Source organism: Echinococcus granulosus (assembly GCF_000524195.1).
Source record: "Echinococcus granulosus chromosome Unknown EG_S00029, whole genome shotgun sequence".
Classification (NCBI taxonomy): Eukaryota; Metazoa; Platyhelminthes; class Cestoda; order Cyclophyllidea; family Taeniidae; genus Echinococcus; species Echinococcus granulosus.
The window spans coordinates 406,608-428,875 of record NW_020170409.1 but is presented as its reverse complement, the minus strand read 5'-3'; the positions used below and the strand labels follow the sequence as shown (position 1 = coordinate 428,875).

Below are 22,268 nucleotides of genomic sequence, written 5' to 3'. Positions count from 1 at the left end.
GCTATCATGTAAGTCTTACTGGCATAGATACCACGGTTTCTGAGTTGAAGCATTGGTTGCACCGTGTGATTATTCGTAGGTCAAAGCGGCAGCCTACGCGCGTGAGGAATCCTTCAAGGACTCGAGTTAAGATTGGAGTTGTATGAGTGGGACTGGCTATCATCCCATCTCTCACGTGGATTGACGGGGCGCCTATTCGCAAGACTGGTCTTCATCGCTCTTACGATCTGTTGAATAAGTCTTGTGATAAGCCACTTTTCCATTAAATTCCACAGACATTTTAATCATAATGTCGTCTGTCTGTCAGTACTGATCTTCTCCTGCTTGTTCTCTTTATCCTCCAATGACCGATCTCACAAAAACCTGCTATTTTATCAGTATTGGCATATTGCTGACGGAACTGTTGAAGCGTGGCATGAGTTTTGAGAGTGAACCCCGAATAGGGTGATGTAGATTGAAAATTTTAAGGTCGAGGTGGACCGAGATCGGGCCATCCATCTGTCACCACCCATTGATTCTACAGGGGTCAACCATGGAAAAAAACAAACCTGAACTAAAGGCAACGGTAAAGTTTCACAAATCATAGAAATGACAGAAGGATGAGATAGTAATACATTAATGGGTTTCCACAGATTAATGATGATCACTGTCAAATTATCCTCCATTCCATTTGATGGACCGCTAATTCGAACCCACCAGATGGATGACGATGACACCGTATTTCGCATGTAGTGTCACAATTTATCATTTTGCCAGTTTCATTCACTTCTCTAGTACAAATAACATCATAAAAGCTTTCATGATAAACAGAAAGATGGAGCGGCAGTCGGATAGAGGTAGCATAAAAACCTTGGAGTTAATTCAGGTATAAAACTCTACGCTTTCCAGAAGGACATTAATCCACTTCAGAAGAGACTCTCAACTCCCTTCTTCGGCTTCAAATTTGATGCTGGTGATTATTACGCTCTTTTACCCTCGTGTTTCAAGATGGCAGTGTTGCAACTCGGCAACTTATGGCAGAAGAGCAGTACGTCGCCGGTGTGGAGACCGAATCGCAGCAGCCTTATTACGCTCCTTCCCGATTTTTCCACTCGACACTGTAGGTCAAACATGTCTGACCTCATTTTACCAATCAGTGGGACCTGGTAAACAGATTTGGGTGTCGTTGTTTCCCTAAATTTCGAGCACCGACTGATTTCATAACTGCAGTCGGCATCACATTGCATTAGTTAAGTTTTGGGGCCAGGAGAACCCGGTGGCGAATGTGCTGAATAAAAGATCTCATAATTGAAAATTTTACCTTGAAGACGCCTAGAACTTGCAGTTTTTCATAAACTATCACCGTAGCCCCGAAATTCACTACGAGGTGATTGCATTTGCAAAGCACAGAAGTCGCCATTTTGTAGTAATCACTACAACAACAACAACAACAATGGGAGGAAAGGGAGGGAGGAATCACCATTCATTCATAATCCCATCACAGAACAGGCAGAAAAAACACAACTCCTAGTGAGAGTGCTATTATGCCCCCACCCACCCATTCCATCTCCCCATAGAAGTGGTTCATATTGTGGACTTGAGCTCGCCAAGAGGGGGGGGGGGTGGGAGGGGGCAGCTTGTCCTCCTAATTAGTCGTGTTATCGCCACGGTAAGTGGTTTTACTCTCAGTTGAGGTCACGCAAGCTACTGGCTATGGGATAATGGGGCACATTAATAGATGTTCGCATCCCTCCACCCATCGCCTAGCCGTTATGCAGAGGTTTTTTTGATGTCACAAACGTGATGGCTGTGCGCTTCTTCGGTCTCGTTCTTTTTTCCCCAACCCTGATTACTAAAAAACGAAAGGAGAGAATGCGAGAGGCAATAATGGGTCTGGAAAAGGAGTGATTAAGCCGTGTTAATTGCCTTCGTTGTGGTTAGTTAATTAATGTCTAGACAAAGGCCTTTGGAGCCTAACCCGAGTGGTGAGGGCCAGTTTAATCGCCTCAGGTAAATAAGTGAATCTGGACCTTTAACATCTAGGGCCTTATCAAGCCCCTTAATTAATGGAATTTCGGGGATTGCCCATTCGATTGCCCCTGTCCAATCGACATTGAATTTGTCTACCTCTCCTGCAGCAACTCAACCGTGGTATGGCGGGTTCATCCATGCTAAAAAGTAGGGTCAAGTATTAGCATGGTCAAAAGCCTTATCGGATGTTCAGTAGTATACGCTGGCCGCCTAGAGGATTCCGCTCCATTTAAGCCACGATTTGTCCCAGGACACAACCAATGGAACCGGAATTGCTGCCCTTCTCTTGGTACGGGTTCGCTGATTGCGACTACTACTATCACTACCACCATCGAACTACCGTTTGAGTTCTGCCTCTGGGAGGAGAGCTAGCAGGCTAGTAGCAGAACTCTAAGGTAGCTACAGTCACGAAGATCAAGTGGCCGGAGACTGTAAAGACAAGCATAGGACCTAGCATTATTCCGTCGCTCCACTCTCCTGTAAATGGTATGATTGTCTTTTAAATGTTAATTAACGTTCGTCTCTTTTTCTTAGACAACTAAGCTGAGGGACTCTGACTGAAGGTGTCTTTGGCCATTGCTTGCAGCAGACAGGTGTTTGCCCATTCTCCTCCAAATCGGACGTGTTTGAAAGCAATTCCGATGGAAATGCAAGACCTATCTGCTTTGCCGAGGCGGATAGAAGTGAGGGCAAGGAGCTGGATGATTAGCCTCACCCCTGAAACAAAGGCCTTTCTAATTAGCCGCGAGACGCCACATTGTGGAAAGAAATTTATTTCCACATTAAGACTGGCCTGGAACCGCTAAAGTGACTCCTGGAGATTGGGAAAAAGCCAAAGTCGGTGACCAAAAAGGCGGATAAATGAGAGGTGGAGTAGGTCGGAGTCTCCCATCGCCTGTGCAACTACATGTAGACATCTTTGCAGGAATTCTGTCCCATCTCTAAATTATGGCAGTGGATTAAGGCACAGAAGTATCCTACAGCACTTACGCACGATTTCATCTTGTTTGCATTACAGACCAGTGCAATCACTTGAGACGTGATGAGGCGGTGACAGAATGCTCTACTTGAGCCTCCTTAGGCTCTCACGATTCACTCCTCACACAAGTCGAGTGACTTAACCCTCTGCTCACACCACTCCTGTGCCACTAACCTCTCATCGCCTCTGCAAGAAGGTAATAAAACAACTTCAGTGGTTGCGCATTTCTTACGAGCTCCACAACCATTTCCTTGATCACCTTTGCCTTTGTGATGGCTCCACATTTAAATGGTTTTATTTTTGATGATTTTTAGCAAGTTGCAAGCCTTTTCCGAGGAGCTGCTGAATATGGAACCGAGCCAAGCACTCAAGGTGTTTAGGATGCCACCCCTGTCCCTCCTGTGCAGCACCACCTTCGGGCATCCTAGAGAGCTTAATTCTAATCAGTTTGGACTCCAACCCCTTCCACGTCTTGACAACTCCTTTCGCTTATCATAATGTTGGCAGTAACTATTGAGATGCAGTTCTCTGCGCCACAGAGGCCATGGGGCAGCGAAAGTAGGGCCCTTTAGGATGAACAACTTCCATGCACACAGTCATGTACCATCAGTAGGAGGGGAGCCTTAATTGACCCAGATGGTGGGGTGCTGCTAAGGCGGATTTACATGCACTTCAAGTCGGTTCGGTTAGAACAAAAGGGAGACGCACGCCGATGGCTGATTTATTTAAGGCTGTGCAAAACAATATCTCGTGTAGGCCTGCTTGTCATGATTTCTGGGGAATGAGGAACACATTCACGATATTGAGAGAACCCTAAGCGAATCCCCGCTTCGAATGCACCACCACTACCACGGTTCCATGCAAATGTTTCGTCAGTCGTTGGCTTAAAGCATATTAAAAAATCACAAAGACCCAGGACATGCCTTGTTCTCGTCGCCTTAGTTACCAGCTACACCATTTCCGATTTTTGAATTGTAAGATGCTTTCAACCCCCAACAAAAAATATCTGCTCCTGCGTCATCTTAGGTAACTAGATATGACTATAGAGGTCAATGTGGTGCCATCAAAACTGGGAGAAGCTAAGAGAGTCCATAACATGCCAGCTCACATTTCGCACATCAAAGCTCTAGAAAAATACACTTACATGTATCAAAAGAGCTTCACTTCTTTTCATGAAGCCTGCAAAATCTAAAACTAAATATTCAAGGACTTTCTCAACAAAATCACCCCTTACATTTTTCTCACTGGTGCTACTGCTTTAAATTCATTGAAAAACTGCTAGCAAACGCTATCGCAGTCCAAGTCTTAAAGGCTAAATGTGGTTGATATGAATAATAACCGCCTGCGGTCCCTTTGAAAGCTCCTTCGAGGTTAATAAAGATTTGGAAGAGTGGTCCCTGCCGTGTTTATGTGAAGGTAATGTGCACCCTGTTCGATGGATGATGGACCGATCTGTAATGGTCTGAGACATTTGCTAAACTGTATATAAAACTACGTAAGGTCTCCAGTCTCCACAGGTTGTGCTTCCTCTCAGCTGCAGTACACGTAGGTGGAGCTTACTGTGACTTTGGGAAAGACTCAGAAGAAGCTAAAAAGAAAGAGGAAGTACATTTCTTTGTAGCAATAGCTAGTTGTGAGACCCCCTACGCAGTCTCCTCATAGTCAGAGACTCTACATTTTTAACTTTATTTCATCAGACAGAAAGGCGCAACTACCCATCTGCCTTTCTTCCCATTTTAATTCCACAATACTTTTCTAGAAGTGATTGTAATAAACACCTGTATGTATTAGTCTAACCGGAATGCCTGATTGAGGAATTTGAAAAAAGAAATAAAGTGCTGTCACACAATGCAGAGTTAGGACAATATTCAGTTGCGATTCATTAAAAGTTGCCAAAGGTGCCCGAAAGTCCTATTAACTACAGACGTAAGGATGCAAAAAGGTGAAGACAAATGACTTAAATTGACAAGTAATTTGGTTTTTCATTAAAGATTTAACTAGAAACTGAGAAATCACAGTACTCTCAATCTCAATTAATCGAACAAACCATTTTAATTATGTAGAAATGCATTCCAAAGAGCAGATTAGGATGTTTACAAGCATTTGGGAAGACTGATGTTACTTCTAGTAGAACTACATAACGCAGGATTTCATGGCATCAATCTGATAATTTTACTTCGATATGTTCACTAACTATCACATAGATAACCAAAGTGACAATAAAGAGGAAGAAATATACACACAGGTCAGCCTGAAATTCGGGCACCCGCTTTGTTGTTGATGAACTCCACACTTTGCTATATCTTCCCAATGATCATCGGCCTCGTTGTGACAGTTCCCGCTGGTGAGGGGATACAACAGGTGGTAATGGAGGTCTTGTCAGTTGCCATTTATCAAGCCTTGCACTTAGGACGATGCCAAGCGCCCTATATTGCAACATTCTTAAGCCGGTGAATCACAGTTCCTACTTATAAGTTAATAAGTAGACATTTTACTTTATTCATGTCCTAGGAAAGACTAGGGTGCTTAATTAAGAATGCTCCGAGGAATCTGTCTGCGTTTTTCGAAAAGATCCTACACATTTTTATTTAGTTTATCTAGGAAGTTGCTTCAAAGGGTCCTCAGTTGGAATTGTGGTAAAAGCCAACATAACTAAATTTGATTGAAACATAAGGTAAGCAAAATTATCCACTTCTAATGTCTCTAACAGTAGCAATTACAACTTTGGATGAAACAATCACAATTAGGGTGTCATATGTTGGTTTGTTTAAAATCATGCTAATTTGACTCTTAATGATCATAGACTAACTTGATTTGGCTGGTTTACCGTAGGAGGCGAACTGTCTTATTAAAATTGCTACCGCTGAGTGTCAACGCTTATTAACAGGAGCACTTAAAATCCACTGTTTTTAAAAATAGGAATTCCGAATTGCCGCTGGACATCCAGGTAATAGCCATTTTGGGGGGTCTAGTTAAGCATCACCTTAACAAGAGTTGGTCGGGACAATCACCCCTCACACGGCGAATCGGCACTATATTGGCTGATATGTTAAGAGTAACTAAATTGAATTTGTTAAAATGCATAAAATTAGCTGATTATTAAACCACTGGGTAGATACCATCATTATTTCCATTTAACACTACGTTGTGATTAAAAAAAGAAGCCTCCCGAAATTTATCATAAGAACCGCAGTTGAGGTTAGAAGGGTAAAGTGGCTCATACAAGCAGAGTAATCTACTCTGATTTTTTTCACTATTCCAACATGTTTCGCGTAGATTTCTCCATAAACTTCGTTTTCTGTCGGCACTTCTGCGACCGCCTTCAGTTTACCACCACCCATCAACACAGATGCCAAGCTACGTATTTGCTTTTTTGGAAGAGTAAGGCGTACTGATAATCTGTGCGCAGTTTTAAGGGATGCATCCATATCCACTTCGACTACTTCACCTCATTTTCAGCTCAGACTTCTCAACCTTATTGTTATGTGATAGGACCACGCCTTTTATAGTCGTGCGTTCACCCTCATCGGTTCGTCATTCTCCATTTCATGGCATGGCGCTCAGGCCGTGCCAGTTCCATTGACAGTCCGCAAGCCCTTCTGTACACCTATGCACCAATTCCAACCAGACGTCCGTCTCAACGTCTTCAAGGGGAACTCAGACACTACAGCTACAAGTCCTTTTCGGAGTCGGGGCTTCACAGACCACCAAACCGAAGTCCCGTGCATTCACTTACTAGCTGGTCAAGCTTTCAAGCAGTCAAACGCCTTTTTGACGTTTCATGCTATCTGAGGTACAGATTTCATCAAGGAAGCACCTTCATGACGCAAGGAAACATCGGAACCAATGAAGTGAAAACACTCTAGAAACTCCGACCCTCAAATCCGGACCCACGACAAATGTTCTGTTCGTTGCTGTTTCAAACCGCCTGTCGCTGGATTGCCAGTTCCACAAAAGTGATGTAAATTAAACACGACACCGCCTCATTCCGGAATCAATCACTCTCAGGGAGGCTAAACGCGCCATAATCAAATTGTTAGTCACTCTCAACTATTGGTTTCATTCTCTTCCTATCCCAGGTGGCCCATTAAGGTCAAAGCTCGAGAACATAAAGAGCTGCAGAAGGGACAGAGAAGCACCTACCCTACACGACGCGTCGGTAGTTCATAAAACTTCGGATAGAGCAAAAGTGATCGGAACCCTTTCACCTAGCATTGTAAATTTTCTCTTACGTCAGACAACCATTTAAGTTAAAATACTGGAGCATGCATAGCATAGCCATACATGAAAATAGAGGTTGGGGAGTCTATCTTACATAGTAAATCGGTTATTGGCACAGGAAAAAGTCAAAAAGGGGGTGGTGTACAGACAGAGGATAGAGACAACGAAGAATGAGCAAGAGGAGTCTCTTTCATACAGCGCACTGGTTGTAGTTGGTAGTATCGACGAGGCGCACCCCACACATGGCGCAGATGCCCTTCTTGAAGGCGCAGGACTGGCAATAGTGTGCTTCTGGCTGGTGCACGCTCTGTCCACAGATGCGGCATTTACGGAAGGCCTTCGAGTAGGGGTTGTATCTACCCTTCTTCGCCGTGAGCAGCTTGTTCTCGTTTAGTCGACGTGGTCCTTTAGCTGCTGCAGCCCGTGAACCCGCCTTCCAAGGGTCAGGCGTCGCGATCCTCACCAACTTCTTCTCACCTATGTGGAATAATTTGCAAGAAAATAAGCTATTTGCTACCTAACATACTGACAGAGACAGGAGTGATTGGATATTAAAAGCAAAAAAACTGCGTCATGTGAATTTAAGGTGAAATTACGTCCCAAACAACACTGATATTCATAATTTGCAATTGGAAAGCGTAAAATGTGCAGGGAATACAGGGTAGTGGAACTCTACAATGTGACTGCAACATAGCTTGAAAACAACTTACATTTCTCACACACCATATTGCTAAAGGGAAAAAAGGAAAAAAATAGTGAGCTTTGGGCTAAGAAATGCATAACTGGCAAAAAGGAACAAATGAATCGCCTTAAAGTAACCGCCTCTAGAAACGCATTTGAAGGAAGAGCCATGTTTAAGCAAATTTCAGGTCCAAAAAAAGACTAAGGGGACAGCAGAGAAGGCCCAAACCCAAATAAGGCTTAGACCTGGGAAACACAACGTGTTATCCCAAATAAAGTATTCCTAATGTAAAGGTAGAGTGCGAAATTATGATGTTTAGTAAGAAATTTTTCCGATGAAAACCAAAACATCCCGGTTGTACATAGGTAAGGAAACAATTAGTACAGACAAAAGACCCAATGCTCGTACTTCTCAGAACAATAAAGCATGAACCAACTAACGGAACTATTGATACAAGAACATAAAATGCTGGAAATAAGCTACATCATTGGACAGTAGATGTGAAAGGAACAAGCCGTGCCCAAATACAAAAGAAACACCCAAGGTACAGGACACGGATGAAAAAATTAAAGGTGGCGAGGCTACCTTACCTAGAAGCAAAGCTACCTCAAGAAACCTTGCACACTTACAAAACTACCACCAGTGAGTAAGGAAACTTAAACAATTCGTTTTGCCGTATTTTCGTACGGAACATGCCAGTGAGAGAATAAGCTTACTTCTTAAGACTGGAAACCGGCAATTTGTAAAGGTGACGGATGTACTGCAAAAGAAACTTAAAATGGAATAACCCCTATCAGCCATCAAGTTTGTTGATGTCGTACAATTTAAAAATATATTCCATAATTTATGTCAGTTGTTTAGAAATTTTATACAATTTCAATTAATTACTGTGTTCTTTTAGCCATCTGCACAAAACACATATCTTGGACTAATTTCCTTTTTTATTGAAGGCAAATTGTATTTTAGTACTCATTCTGTCAATTTTACTTCATTTGATATTTACAGTATTAATTTTTTAAAACATGAGTTAAAAACTTTATGGTCCGGAATAAGGTCGACTTTGCAATATGTTGCACAAATAGACTTGGAATTTTGTTTATTGAATCAAAAGTGGCCTCATTGCACACTCAGTTATCTGGTGAAGGCCATACTTGGTGTCGTTTCATGTATCGATGTAGTGGATCCCATCGTTTGCTACTTTTACCATGGAAAGCGTATGTTTAAGATTGTCGTAGTCATTTCTTGCTAGGAACTAGACGAACTTAACAATGAAACCTTCGGGGAAGCCGAGATTGGTATGTCGTTTTTGATTCTCTGCTGATTCATAGGTGATTGGGAGTTGGAACATGAAAAATTCGTAATGGAATATGATGCTGATAAACTCCCTCCCAGTCCCTGTGAAATTCCAAAGATATGGGAAACGGCAGATCTTTCGGATTTCTGGTCAGCTGGAGATCTGGATGTTTCTCAATCCTATGATTCGGTAATTCTATTTCGTTCGGAAATCATCGTTTATGTTAGGTCTTAAACCTTGAAGAGTCCGTAGATAAGCTTGTTCGTGAGGATGAGCTGGAAGACCCTGCCATTTTGAATATTTCGAAGTATGGTTCGCATACTCGAACCCAGCAGGTGATTCCAGTTGCTCCGGTTATTAATCCGAGCGATATTTGGGGAACGGGATTGCCTCAAAATAACCTTCACAATATGCAAAACAATAATCATGGTTCCCATAGATTGAATCCACTGTTAGACTTGCTGTCTCAACGGCTGAGTTCAGATCTTACCGTATCAAGCAATCCAAAGGTAGTTCAGAGCCGAACCTTGGAACCACCTGTGGCCAATACACTTGATGTTAATACCCTTTCTGGCCATCTTGAATGCTACAAGAAGGGGATGGTATGCATACTCATTGAGAACTTAGATTTGTCTTTGATTCTCATAACTGGATGCAATCTTGTCTACATCTATTAATAGCAATCCGATCTTGTCACTCCAAGTATTCCCATACAGCCGCGTCCATCGCAGCAGCCGCAGCCACTCCTGAGAATACCGACGCTTCCGCCAGAACAACTCCAAAAACTGCTACTTAGCTCTAAAGGCGTGGTTCCTCCTCAGCGGCATTTTCTTCCAAAGTACGTGGCCATATATAAGCACCTTTTTATCAATAAATTGCTGACATTCTTGTCCCCCCTTTCCTTTAGCAATATGTCCCTCAGCATGCCTCTGCAGAGGCTCCGGCCGATGCAGCCTCGAAGTGGCCTCCTCGCGACTCCTCCGGGTCCACCCATGCCTTATTTACGCTTTACATCCCCTCCTCCACCACTCTTATCATCTTCAACTCCCCTGACCTCCTCTTGTCACCTTCAGAAGCCCTTTCCAATATCACCAAAGGTATCTTTTCCATCTCCCATGCAGCAGCTACAACCACAGCATCAGTTTTTCCCGCAATTCTCGCGCCCTTCCCCACTCGATGCGTCCCGATTATCTGACATCCTCTCCGCTCGCATCGAGGCAGAACAGCCCGACAAGATGTCCTTTGATCCGCGTTTCGGCGCCTGGATGAGTCCTCAGGATCAACTCCTCGTTCTCAACTGTCAACTTAGATCGCTGAACGTCGGTAATCCTTATGTGGAGGTAGGCTTTCGTTCTGGACTGTTTATCGTTTTCAGGGTGGGACTTTAAATCGGCTTTCCCATTCTTTCTACAGACCTGGATATCGGTTGCTTTGTTTGTGTAGGTTTTATAAAATCTTGCATTTTAGAGTTTCGTGCAGTCTGGTTTGAGTACACCGTATTTGTAATTCGGATTTCGCCTATCTGGTGTATCGGTTTGTAGGTTCATAATCGTTTGAACAATGTCTCATCGTTCGAGAATGGTGTCCAAGTCAAACCGAGACTTTTGAGCTTGCAATAGTAAGGGACCAATTTTCACGAAGCGCAAACTGCGTTTACCTTTCGACAGTCCTCTGCTATAGTTACTACACCCGTTCCAGTATTTACCCAATGCAGAGAAAGCAGGCTTGGCCTAGAAAGTTTTGTCAGCATCTCCGAATTGCTCCAGTATGGTTCGCTCTGCCTCGTCATCAGAGCTGTAATGCTGACTTCCGCATGGTTCCAGAGTGAAAGGATGCACCCTAATTTCGTTGCATGTAAAGACGCAGCCTAGGAACATCCAGTGTGCAACTCCACTATATATTGTTTGCGCGTTAATCAGGCATTCTCCACACTGACTGGATTTTAACAGAGACGGTTTAGACTGCGAACGGAAGCACCACGGCCGGAATTATTACCGGCAGACGTACGGTCATCCTTTGAGAATTTGCATCTTTCTTACTGCATTTGAGTGGTACATTACTGCACTGTGCTCGAACTGTTTTATACGGGTAGACATTCGCGGGTTATGCTACTTCTTTTACAGGAACTTTCGTCCATCACTTCGTGGTAGTGTGAGCGCACTACCGCTTGCCTGCCACCTTGTTGATGCTACCTGGTCCACTGTAGCATAACACCTTTTAGTTGTAAAATAGTATCGGTGTTAGTTTGGTATATGGATGGGTGCCTCCTCACCCAGGCATGGCGAACGACCACGCGATTCGATTTAAGCAGAAAGGATGCTTTTAGTGTTTTCACCCTACCAGATCACATCTAATAAAATTGCTTTAACTTCTGTTGCAATGGAAAGTGGGGTGACAGCTATTTTTGGGGTCGTTTCAACCATGACGTAAACGTTGCTGCAGGTCTCCCGGTTTTCGCTGAATCCCTTTATGGGTATTCGGAATGTCTAGGGTTTTGTATCATGCCTTCGGGTACGAAAGCGGATTCATTGGTCTTTATTGCTCAATTATGAGGGTTGGGAATTGAAGGGCTGCTGTAAATCAATTATCCTGTCCTTCGGACATGACCTGGCTTAGGGGTGTTGAGATGAGGCGCAATGTGTATTGGCGGTCGAAGATCTCTTGATTCTGCAGCAGATTTGTGTTGTAGTGATTTCTAGGGGCCCGCCTAAGCTATCTAAAACTATTTCAAGGTAAGCGAAGGATAAATGTGTTTGCATCTCACCTTTGGCTGTTAAAATATTCAAAAATTAAGAGTTCCTTGTTTTTGGTCATCAGAAAATTTGCTTCATTCAGGCATCGCCTTTTTTAATGAAGGACATCAGCTATATTTTAAAGGCATCTGATCATTTATAATTGTATAACTTTATGAGCTTTAAAAGTGAATGTTAATATACTAGTTAGGCAGGGTCTTTTGTAAGAGACTAGCTTACTGATACTTTTGTGATGAACTTACTCACACAAAAAGTTGCAGAATTGATCGACCCTCTGCTGAGGTATCTCTATTTCATAAACTCCCCTGTGGAAAGTAACATTCGCCACCAAAATCATACAAATGTGACGCTAAGCTTTTCTTGCTAACGCTCTCATGTCAAACACGTGTGTCACGAGCTCTTTGCTAGTCTGTGGTAGCCGTGGTTACGCTGTACGCCCCATAGTCACCCTGATAGCGCAAGTGTTGGTGTCATGCGCTAGAAAAATAGGCCACCTGAACTGTGGCGGTTCATTCTTATCTGAAACTTTGGTAACGAGCGCGTTAAGAACCTGGACTAGACGAACTTATTGCAAGTGTTGGAAGGCACTAGTTAGCAAATGTCCTTTTTTCCAATACTCCTAGGACTACTACTTCGCAGTGAAGTTTCTGCGCCTAATAACGAAGGTGCGTGAGGCTAAATTGGCAGAGACTGGGTTGCCCTCGCGATTGCCACCGCCCTACGCCAGTATCCCGGCGCCTGTCACCTCTACGCAGCTGCTTAGTCCCGATCATCCACATCGCATTGCGCTGCGCTGCCGCTTCATCATTACTCTTGTGCGTCGTCGCCGTCCTCTGCCTTCTTCCTCAGCCGGCACCATCGTTGCTTCTGCTCTTATGGAGTCAGAGAATCCTGCGGAGGAGGCATCGAACAGCCAACTGACGGCTGCAACCGTGGCATCTCAACCACCACCAACGGTGACGACTGCGCCCACGACTCCAGTGGTGGAGGCGGGCCCCTACTCTACCCAACTGGGACGTCCCACAAAATCCAATATAAATGCTCAGCGTATTATAGCCGACTTGTCAGTTGCCACAGCGCTGGACGAGGAACAGAAGGAACACTTTAAAACTGAGGTTTGTGATTGTATTCTTCTTCCACTTCAAAGAGTCCTACACGTATGCTTGGTGTCCGGATTATACTAGCTTGCGCATCATACGTGCTACACGTGCTCATCATCAGTCTAGAATAGCTGTAGTAGCACGAAAATGTGAGGCTCAGACAGGTTGGTTGAGTTGAAAACGGTAAATGGGCAGGTAAAAGACGCTCTTATTCCGGAAGTAGCAGATGACTTAATCAAACATGGATGACAATTGGTACCATATTTGGCCGTTGAAACACCTGGACTGTGATGGTCGGTTTTCCTGATAGCGAACGTGTTAAGGGCCACCTCGGAGAGCTGCTAAGGATGCTAGTAAAACAGATCTCACAGATCGGCAGGTCATTTGAAATTGACCTTTAAAACTGGCGTTTGGACGTTTGCAAGCTACTTTTTGGTTTCTGGCAAGGCTGTGATTTGACATTGTGCTTTTACCGTTAATTTTAATGGCAGTAAGTTAAAAGTAGGTGAAGTTGAAACAGATTTTGCTACCGATTGGTAGCAAAAATCAGGCGACGAGTTTGTAACTTGAATTACGTGAGTCAAAATAATGCAACATTTATCTTGCTGGAATTTTTCTCGCTCTATCGTTAAGAACACGTTGTTACAACTAGTTTTTGCTTCAAAGTAGAAGTCTGGTTTTTGTTTACAATTGAGAACAGTCTTGTAATGCATCGGTCTGGGAGTAAGCTCACAGCCTACGGAAAGGCTGGTAGATCGTCAGCATTGATGTTGTGGGCAGCGTCTCACTCCGCCTGTGTGGACCTGATTACACGCGACTGGAAAGATTCGTGTGATCAGAAATACAGGTAAAAACCAACATCATTCTACTGCAATCTCATGGAGAAACATTTAAGTGGTACCGTCAATTTTGTGGCAAAATAACAGCCACAATCGTAGCGTTTTACTCACTAGCAGTCCAGGACAAGTTTTTTTCTCTCAGAGAACTTAAAGTCTACTTTGAAAACCAGAAAGGTCGAGGTTTTAAATTCCAGGTACAACAGCATATCAAGCACTTTCGAAATGTTGCCGAAAGCGAAATATTCCACTCCAGCCAGTGACTGAGCAGGACTTAAGCGCTTCGCTTTTTGATCCACTTTAGGAGTGTGAAAGGCTGACTTTATTTCGGTACTGTAGGCGGAGGAGGTGGCATCGATGCTAAAGGTGGCGGACAAGACACCGACAAAGAAGGTGCCTGCAGAGGTCTCATCACGATCCGCGCACCACCAGGCCGTGGTCGACCAGCGTCGACGTCTGGCTGTTCTCGCTCGCATTGAGCGTCTCTACGCAACTGTGCTCAGCATCGATGAGACGAATGTCTCACTGGCGCGCATCTTCGTTCGAAATGACGAGTGAGTTTTGCGAGTAGTGAGGCCACCATTCTCTCTTTTAGTCAAACCACGTTTACATCCGCTCTTCTCTTCTATAGGTCCCGCCACCTAATGGGACATCGATTGAACCTCCTGAAGGTCTTGCACCGCGACCTCTTCATTATCAAACATGCCACCTCTGGGCCACCCATTGCTGTTATGAGTAACAACGGTGGCGGTGACTCAGCCTCTGCAATCTCGGCTACTCGCCATTTGGCTGTGGAAATCTTTGAGGTGCCGAAGGGTGTTCGGCTCTTTCCCCTCATCCTCCGCTTCCTCTTTCCCGTGAGTTATTTGTTCCTGCCGATTTTCTGCATCAGTACTTTCTGTTTTACGAATAATCCATTTATTTCTCATGTTTTCCTGTGGAGAATGAGCACTTTGGATTAGAAGTGGAGAAAGGTTATTCATGGCTCCAAATTCGGGCTTTTTATCAAATTTTTCGTACAGATCGTTCTTATATTCATCTATCAATTGGTTAATCTACCATCAGCTTTAGTTGGTGTCTATCTATGGGTTTCTTTTAAAGCTGTGAATAATTCATCCCATTTTCGAGTTGAATCAACGCATCTTGGCGCAGACTGCAGTTCGAGGCCCTAACGATCGTCGATGTGTCGGGTAAGACAATGGTGCGGTTAGCAACTGGGGCGGTTCCAGACTTTCTGCTTGTTCAAGTATTGGGTAGTTGTTGGTTATGTATTGACCGGCTATATGTTCCAGCCCCCGGTTGCTATCCTCTGAGGTTCTGAATCGTTCAAGTCTTAAAGTAACTTGTAGAGGGGCTGAGTAACTAGTAGCATAGCTCCGTGCCATCAGCGTGGAGGTTGGATTGGAGAAGATTTCAAGGTTCCAGCGCGAAACCTTTCCCTATCATACTTTGGTGTGCTGTATTGTTCAATAATGTTAGATTGGATCAGGCAGCTGTATAAATTTGGCTGCTTGGACCAAACGTGTTGTAATAGAAATTGATCGTTTCGAAGCTTTAACCTCATGTTTTCACGGTATGAGGGTGATCTGTACCTCCGCGTTATCTTGTCAAATGAAAAAAGTATTCGTTGAATCATGGAAAGGATGCATTCGGAATTCACATACCCTCAAAAAAGGATCGGTGGGGTCCGTTTCAAGTTCGGTGCTGTGCTGCCCTTCCACTTTACTTCTTGAGTTCTGGTTATAGCTGACGGGGGTCTGCCGAAAAAAATTTGTGTGAAAGAATGAGTGAATTGTCAGTTAAGCTGTTGAGCTTGGTATTTGTGTCAAGACGTCCCACAAGCAACGCTATTGTTCACTCATTGCTTCACCAAATCTTACACTAAGTCACTACCATCCCCTTCAGGCATTGGACAGCTTTCTGTAGCTTCCTCGCCTCCCGTCTTAAGGCATTAGAAATTCATGTTCAAGGTAGGTAAACTACGTCATCGAACGTTTGGACGCATACCCGTTTGAGAGAACAAAACAAACCTTCAGTTTGAAGTCGAACCGTTAAACATCGTTGAGTACATACTCCACGTAATTGTCTGGTGTACTGTAAAGCACCCAAAGAAGGGAAATTTGCGAATCTTGTACCATCCGGGTCATCCCCAGATCAGTGTTGCATACAGTCTGAAAGTGGTTTTCATTCCGCTCATCCCATCGGTGGACCGACGGAATCGGGCCTTCATTTCCTTGGTTGTAGAATTTTTATGATTTTTTTCATTATCTGCAGGAGGATCGTCAATTCTGTGTAGCCGAGTTCGTCTCTCAATTCGCCAAGATCAGCAGTTCCATCAAGGCGGGTATTGACACCGTGAGTTATCCCCATCCCTTTTTTCCTGCCTATAAAGCCGTCGGTTATTATTCTCCCATGTTGGCGTTGTTATTCCAGTACGCACACTTGCTATACGCACCATGCCGTGACGTGATCTACAAGGGGGCTGAGACCTCGCCCACCTTTATCTCCTCCTGTCTGCAACTGCCTCTCTCCAACTCCGCCACCGCCTCATCTTTGGACGCCCTTATTGAGGGCGAACTGGAGCTCAACGCACTCGCCATGTTCTCCTCTCGGGTAGCCTTCCACTCCTTTGCCCCTCTTTGGTCTCTTGTCCATTCCCGCTTCCACTGCTAACTCCTTCGTTTTCTTATTTCAGCTGGGCGTCTCCCTCTTCCTTTGCCTCTTGGATGCGTGTGCACGCAACTCGCAGAGAGATGACCCCACTTTATTGTGAGTTCTACATCTTGACCGAGTTCTTCATTTTTATGAGCTCTCCTCTTATTGCATCGTAATTTTCCGTAATTTTTGTTCCAAAGTTGAGGAGAATTCGTTGCATTTACGCCCGCATACTTTGGTAGCAACCTTCTTCAAAAAAGCGTTATCATTTTTCACTTCTCTTCTTGTGAGTTGGATTCAGGATGCTTTCTTCATTTCCTGCGATTGTGGCTGTAGCCTCCTGGGTGCCCGAAGTGCTCTGCGTTCACCAAACTTTGCAATACATTCAATGCATGATTTTTTGCTCTCGACATAACGCCTGCCTATGTGCGCATATCCTTGAAAATGAGTTTAATGGAGGCCTAATTTTCGCCCTCATATTCACTTCCACAAGCAGCCATCTTGCTAGGCAGAAATGTTCATATCACACTTCCAAACATGACAACGTAGTGTCCAAGTCTTCCTTGAAGACGTTACAAGTTTCATGGGTTTGAGTACAGCTTGAAGTTTGTTCAGAGGGGCTGGTCGGTTAGCAGAAATGAGGTGAACGGAGCCCCACGACCCGCGGTAAATTCTGGTCCGCCTTGTATTGACTTTCACTTCAGTGTGACTGCCTTCTACGTCACTGATCCTACCCTGTCCCATTCTCACGCGGACTTCAGTTATCCCTATCTTAGGGTACTAGTTGCTCTAATACTCCTACTGAGCTACTAAAGCGTTCAGTACACAGTACCACTTTCAAACACGATCAGGTACCGTCCTTCTTCTTATCGTCCTCGTTCCAGACGCAAAGATGAAAATGTGGTAAAGATGTTAATGACTCCCCCATTTGACTGTTTATCTAGAGCACAAAAATTGTTTCAATAGTGCTATTTTGAAGCTATTCCTGACCACTTTTAAATACAGTAGGGGCAGATTAAACTTTGCAGAGATATTCGATTGTCAGGTAGATATCTTTGGTAGCTTACGTTTGGTTGGGATATTTTTGGCGCTCCTTTTTTACCTTCACCCAATGCCCTATCAACAAAAGTCTAGCCATTCGCTCGTACGATGGCTCGGTGGCCTAGTAGATAGGAGTGATCTAGTGTAAGTTGTCGTACTTTTGATGCACTTAATTGTTTAGCTGTGGTCTATCGTGACTAAGCAGTCAATCGTATCCGGCACGTCACTTCAAAGTCATCTGAACTATATGTTGATCGCTGTCACATCACATGTGCGAGACTGCCGCGTGCTGTGCGGTTGATCGTGTTGACTTTGTTAATTTCACTCGAAATTCCCAAGTAGAAGACTAGTTTGCTCGCGAAAAGGAATTTAATCCTTCTAGCGGATTGGGATGCGCACTTGCTGAGTGACTTCATTCCGCTAAAGTAGCTTCATAACATTACCATTCAACAGTCGTTCCTCCTTGACACTGTCTTCTTTTCAACGCTGCTACCAAGAACGTGGGAAGCGTATCCTTTCTTAACTTTCGCATCTTAAATACCGCGGGATGGCTTCGTAATGGAAGCGGTCAAATTGTTCAAGCTTGTTGTCGCCTCAGTTGTTGTGACTGCCTTACTTAATGTAGTTTTGAGAACCCTTTATTTGTAGGTGTGTCTGGAACCAGCCATACCCACTATACGGCTTTGTTGGTGGTATGCGGGTTTGGTACTCGGTTAAAGAAATCAGGCTAATTGTCATTGGTGCAGGATCCTGAGTTTGGATGGAACTTGACTATGAGGCTTTTGAAGGGCTGGTAGATCGTTAACAGAAGTGGCATCAATGAAACGCCATCAAAACCTGCAGTGACTGATGAGCCTGTGTAGTTTGACAATCCTTTTCCATGAGCAAGACAAATCTATTCAAAGTCCTCTTCTAAAGGGTGATTTGAAGATGCAGTGAACTGATTTTTAAATTTCGAATGAGGGTTTTGGGTAGAAGTATGGTCCGTGTTTGTGTTTAATGTTTCCTCTCCTCCTCCCCAGCTGCGAGCTCTTCGTGTACGCCTGTCGCATAGTGGGTGAGCGAGAGCACCAGCGACAACAAGAGGAGCTGCCTACTCCGTTGGAGCGGTTCACGCACTTCGCTCAGCTGGACCCGCACTACTTGATGCCTTTGCGCCTAGCGGAGGCGTATGAACGTAAAGCCTTGGCGCGCTGTGGCACCGCCCTCCGTCACCTCGCTATCCGGCTGCACCCCACCAATGCCACTACGGTGCCGACCACGCTATCCCAGTTTACTAGACTTCCACCAGCACCGGCGCCGGCATTCATGCGTCCGCAGCCGCAGCTGCATCCCCCCAGGGGTCTCTCACTGGCATGATTTGGTAGTGGGTTCCCAATTTCGTTATTAGTCTTGATTGGTGACTGGACTCTCCTTGGTCTGGCCCTGTATGGTAAACTGCTCTACAATTGATTGACTAGTTTATTTGTAGGAGTTTGTAAGTTGTTCCGTCAGTCCTCAGGTCCCCGGTGGTCTGACTAGGGGAATTTGTGTTGTTGAATGAGCGGCGTTTTATTAGGGGCTTTCAATGTTGAGTTACGCTGAGGCTTGGATTTTTACTGGCCTGACCCAGCACGATCTGCAATTTGCCCTCAGATTGCTAGTTATCAGAATTGGGATTTTATAACTATAAGGTCCTTCGGCGCCTGTTCGCCTATAAATGGACTCCACTGTCCTAGTTCGATAATTCCTGATCAACTGGACAGCTGACTGACGGGCTCGTTGAGCTGTTTATCTGACGAGTCAGTGTTTCTGAGTTCATCCGATGGTTACCACCTTGGTGACCGGGATACTTAAATGCTTAGTTGGTCGAAATTTCTCCTGCAGCGAATTTTCCCTTATTGGTTTCGTTGAATTGGAGCTACTTTTGAAGGGATCTCTCGTCATTCTGATTGGATGACCTTCTAGCCATCTGAGCCAGTTGTCAGTAACTAATTGGATAGTTATCTGACTGGTTGAACCACTTACCTCTAGAAGTCGGTTATTATCTACTCCCTTGCCTTTTCGTTGTATTTTTATTCTTCATTGTTCGTGTGGCAATGTGAGCACTTTAAATGCAATCGAGACCGTTTTTGACTAGGAAATCGACGCATTGGGTTCTGTTTACTTTTTTGTTAATTAACATAGTTGATTTGACCATGTTCCTTGTGAAATTCATCGTTACAGCTTCCACCAGATTGGTCAGGGGATAATAAATTGAAAGTAGGGGTCTTTTTCTTACCGTTTGTGCGGTATCATAAACAGGCGGAGGAACTTTGTTTCCCTTGATGTGGAGGCTGGTTAACCCTACCATTTTACGCCAGATTCACTCCTCTCGCTTTCTTTTATATAATCCCGCATTCCAGTTCCTCGTTGCAATTCATCATTAGCTCAAAGGTCTGGCTAGGCCGTTGAGGTAGCATCAACGCCCTTTCCCATCAAGGAATCATAAGTCTGAGTAGGTTGATAACTGAGTTGCTTCTTGCAGGAGGTTTGCGTCTAATTTCCGTCGGTCGCGTCCTCATCCGTTTCATCAGGGAAGTAAAAGGCATTGTGGTGGGAACTTTACTGTTTTTAATTCGCACGGTGAAATCCAAGTGCCTTTCCACTTTGTTTTCTACTGACAGGTAGTCTTTGGCTGTTTATCACTCATGGCTTGTTTTTTGGAGTTGCGTTGATTTTCGGTTACCCTATTAAAGGTATTAAAATAAAACAGGCTTTTGTCGATGTGAATCTAGATTTGCCTTTTATTAATTGTCTAATTTAGTGGCCAGTCCCAAATTCTTGGAGGAGGTGTTGAATTTGATGTTGAAACTATTGTCCATCAGGCGATTGGGATTTCCACTTCGACTTGGAGGTGGGCTGATTTCACCGATTTATGTTCAGGCGGATGGTCTAAGAAAGCTACTTCTAACCTCGGCTTAAAAGCGGCTGAGCACGGTGGTGCGAAGGAGCCTGTTAACACCTCGTTGTTCTGTTCCATCACCTTTCGTGTACTCTCTCACACCAGGTCGATCAAATGTCATCTTCACTCATGAAGTGGATCGTGAAAAGTGCGGAGAAGAGACCAGAACCATTCATTCTCTACCTTTTCCACCTTAACACAATGAAATTATGAGGAAAAGCTTTTTCTACTTTTCCCCGTTAATTTAAAAGTAGCTAGTATTCCCAGCAATTTGTGTTATTTCTTAGTCGCTCTCTTAGTTTTTCGTTCGAGGGTAGAATGTCTGCTCCAGCTAGACATTCGTTTGGCGCCTAAGAAATTATGGTTCTGTCGTCTTCTTGCTGATTCTGTTTAACGAGGTCATAGGAACCGCTACATTACTCCGCCTTTGACCAAAACAAGGTGGATGGTTGATTTGTTGCTTCCTGTCTTGGTGGATTGGAGTGAATCGGTACCGTTTTTTAACAGAAAGTTCACATTAATTCTCGACCTTTTGATAGAAATAGTGATCCCGAGTTTACGTGACTTGTGCTACGTACTCGGGTCACCAAGTGAGAGGCAACTGGTCTGATAACGAAACAGCTGGCTCAGAGATTTACGCCTTGGCATTAGTGACTCGGAGCTCTACCGATTCTTGGCCACCTTCACTCCGACGTTTTTCAACATGATTGGGCGATGCTGTGATTATGGCGCGAGCTAGAAAGATAAATTTGCCAATGAAATATGTGGCAGAGAGTACCGATTCCTCTATTACTGCTTATTACAAAGTTATAAAGTAAGCATTATAAACGTAGCATTCTTTTTGGGCTTTCTGCTAAAGTCTTGGTACTGAAAAAAGGGCTCTCTCTGTATGTACCTGTTGGCAAAAGCACTTGTTAATATGAAAGTTGAGGTTCTTCATTTGACCCTCATCCAAAGTGTGACGCGGAACGGGAGATATCATATCATTGGGTATTATTTAAGGGCGATAAGTGTACACAGTCATAGTCTGGGGTGTCTTTAACACCTCGCCTTTCTTGAGGTGGCGTGATATACATGAAGTTGAATTTACTCCATTCTGATTCACGATTGCACCATCTGTTAGCTACGGTTTGGATTGGTTCGCGTGATTCCCGACCTTGCTTGTGTGCTCTTATGGGGCCTCAGTTGAATGCTTGTAAAATAGTTACTCTACTCAACATTTATAAGTAACTCTGTGTGTTCCGCTACTTTAAGACTCAACGCGAGACGCACTGGCGATCGAGCAGTTGCCCACTCCCGCCAGCTACGTGTAAACCTCTTTTACCTCAAATTTGCATGTCAACCAGAAATACTCGTCTTCACACCTACACTCCCGTACTATGTAGTCTCTTGTGTACACTCCAAAATTACTTCTCCCTTTCAATCTCCCCTCCCCCTGTCTCCTTCCCGACCAAACAACGCGATTACGCTGATCACGACTACGAACGTGCTTATTGTCCCTACCACTATTCCTGTACTCTTTTTTTTATTTACTGTCACATCCCCTTCTTCCATTTATAGTTTGTCTCAACTATAAACTGTTCTGTCGTCCTCTCTCCTTACGGCCCATTCTCAAAATTGCGTGTCTATATTTACACTAAATGCATCCTCACTGATAACAAATGTCTCGAAGTTTTCACTTTCCTTTGTGTATTTAAGGCTAGAGCCACCTGCGGAGACGTTATAAGACAGATGTAGGAGGAAGAGGCTTTGTGTAGGTAGGAGGAACGGGAAG

General features: G+C 44.2%; 3 protein-coding genes across 3 annotated transcripts; 1 reads left to right on the top strand and 2 right to left on the bottom strand. All coding sequences in view use genetic code 11, as the record gives it.

Annotated features, from left to right (window-relative positions):
• Positions 1 to 649: 649 nt before the first annotated feature.
• On the bottom strand, positions 650 to 5,790 carry EGR_04575 (hypothetical protein; the record flags this gene model as incomplete). The annotated part of the gene is made up of 6 exons (XM_024493824.1): positions 650 to 794; positions 3,164 to 3,254; positions 3,782 to 3,872; positions 4,134 to 4,245; positions 4,674 to 4,744; positions 5,698 to 5,790. The coding sequence occupies 6 exons, from the start codon at positions 5,788 to 5,790 to the stop codon at positions 650 to 652; spliced, it is 603 nt and encodes a 200-aa protein (XP_024351752.1).
• Positions 5,791 to 7,400: 1,610 nt separating this feature from the next.
• EGR_04574 (Cysteine-rich PDZ-binding protein) lies at positions 7,401 to 8,586 on the bottom strand (the record flags this gene model as incomplete). The annotated part of the gene is made up of 3 exons (XM_024493823.1): positions 7,401 to 7,687; positions 7,921 to 7,940; positions 8,522 to 8,586. The coding sequence occupies 3 exons, from the start codon at positions 8,584 to 8,586 to the stop codon at positions 7,401 to 7,403; spliced, it is 372 nt and encodes a 123-aa protein (XP_024351751.1).
• Positions 8,587 to 9,097: 511 nt separating this feature from the next.
• EGR_04573 (hypothetical protein) lies at positions 9,098 to 21,807 on the top strand (the record flags this gene model as incomplete). Its single annotated transcript, XM_024493822.1, has 14 exons — positions 9,098 to 9,106; positions 9,142 to 9,187; positions 9,221 to 9,375; positions 9,414 to 9,788; positions 9,867 to 10,024; positions 10,094 to 10,526; positions 12,563 to 13,054; positions 14,215 to 14,429; positions 14,507 to 14,732; positions 16,150 to 16,230; positions 16,309 to 16,488; positions 16,571 to 16,644; positions 18,594 to 18,913; positions 21,749 to 21,807. The coding sequence occupies 14 exons, from the start codon at positions 9,098 to 9,100 to the stop codon at positions 21,805 to 21,807; spliced, it is 2,823 nt and encodes a 940-aa protein (XP_024351750.1).
• Between the last annotated feature and the right edge of the window lie 461 nt (positions 21,808 to 22,268).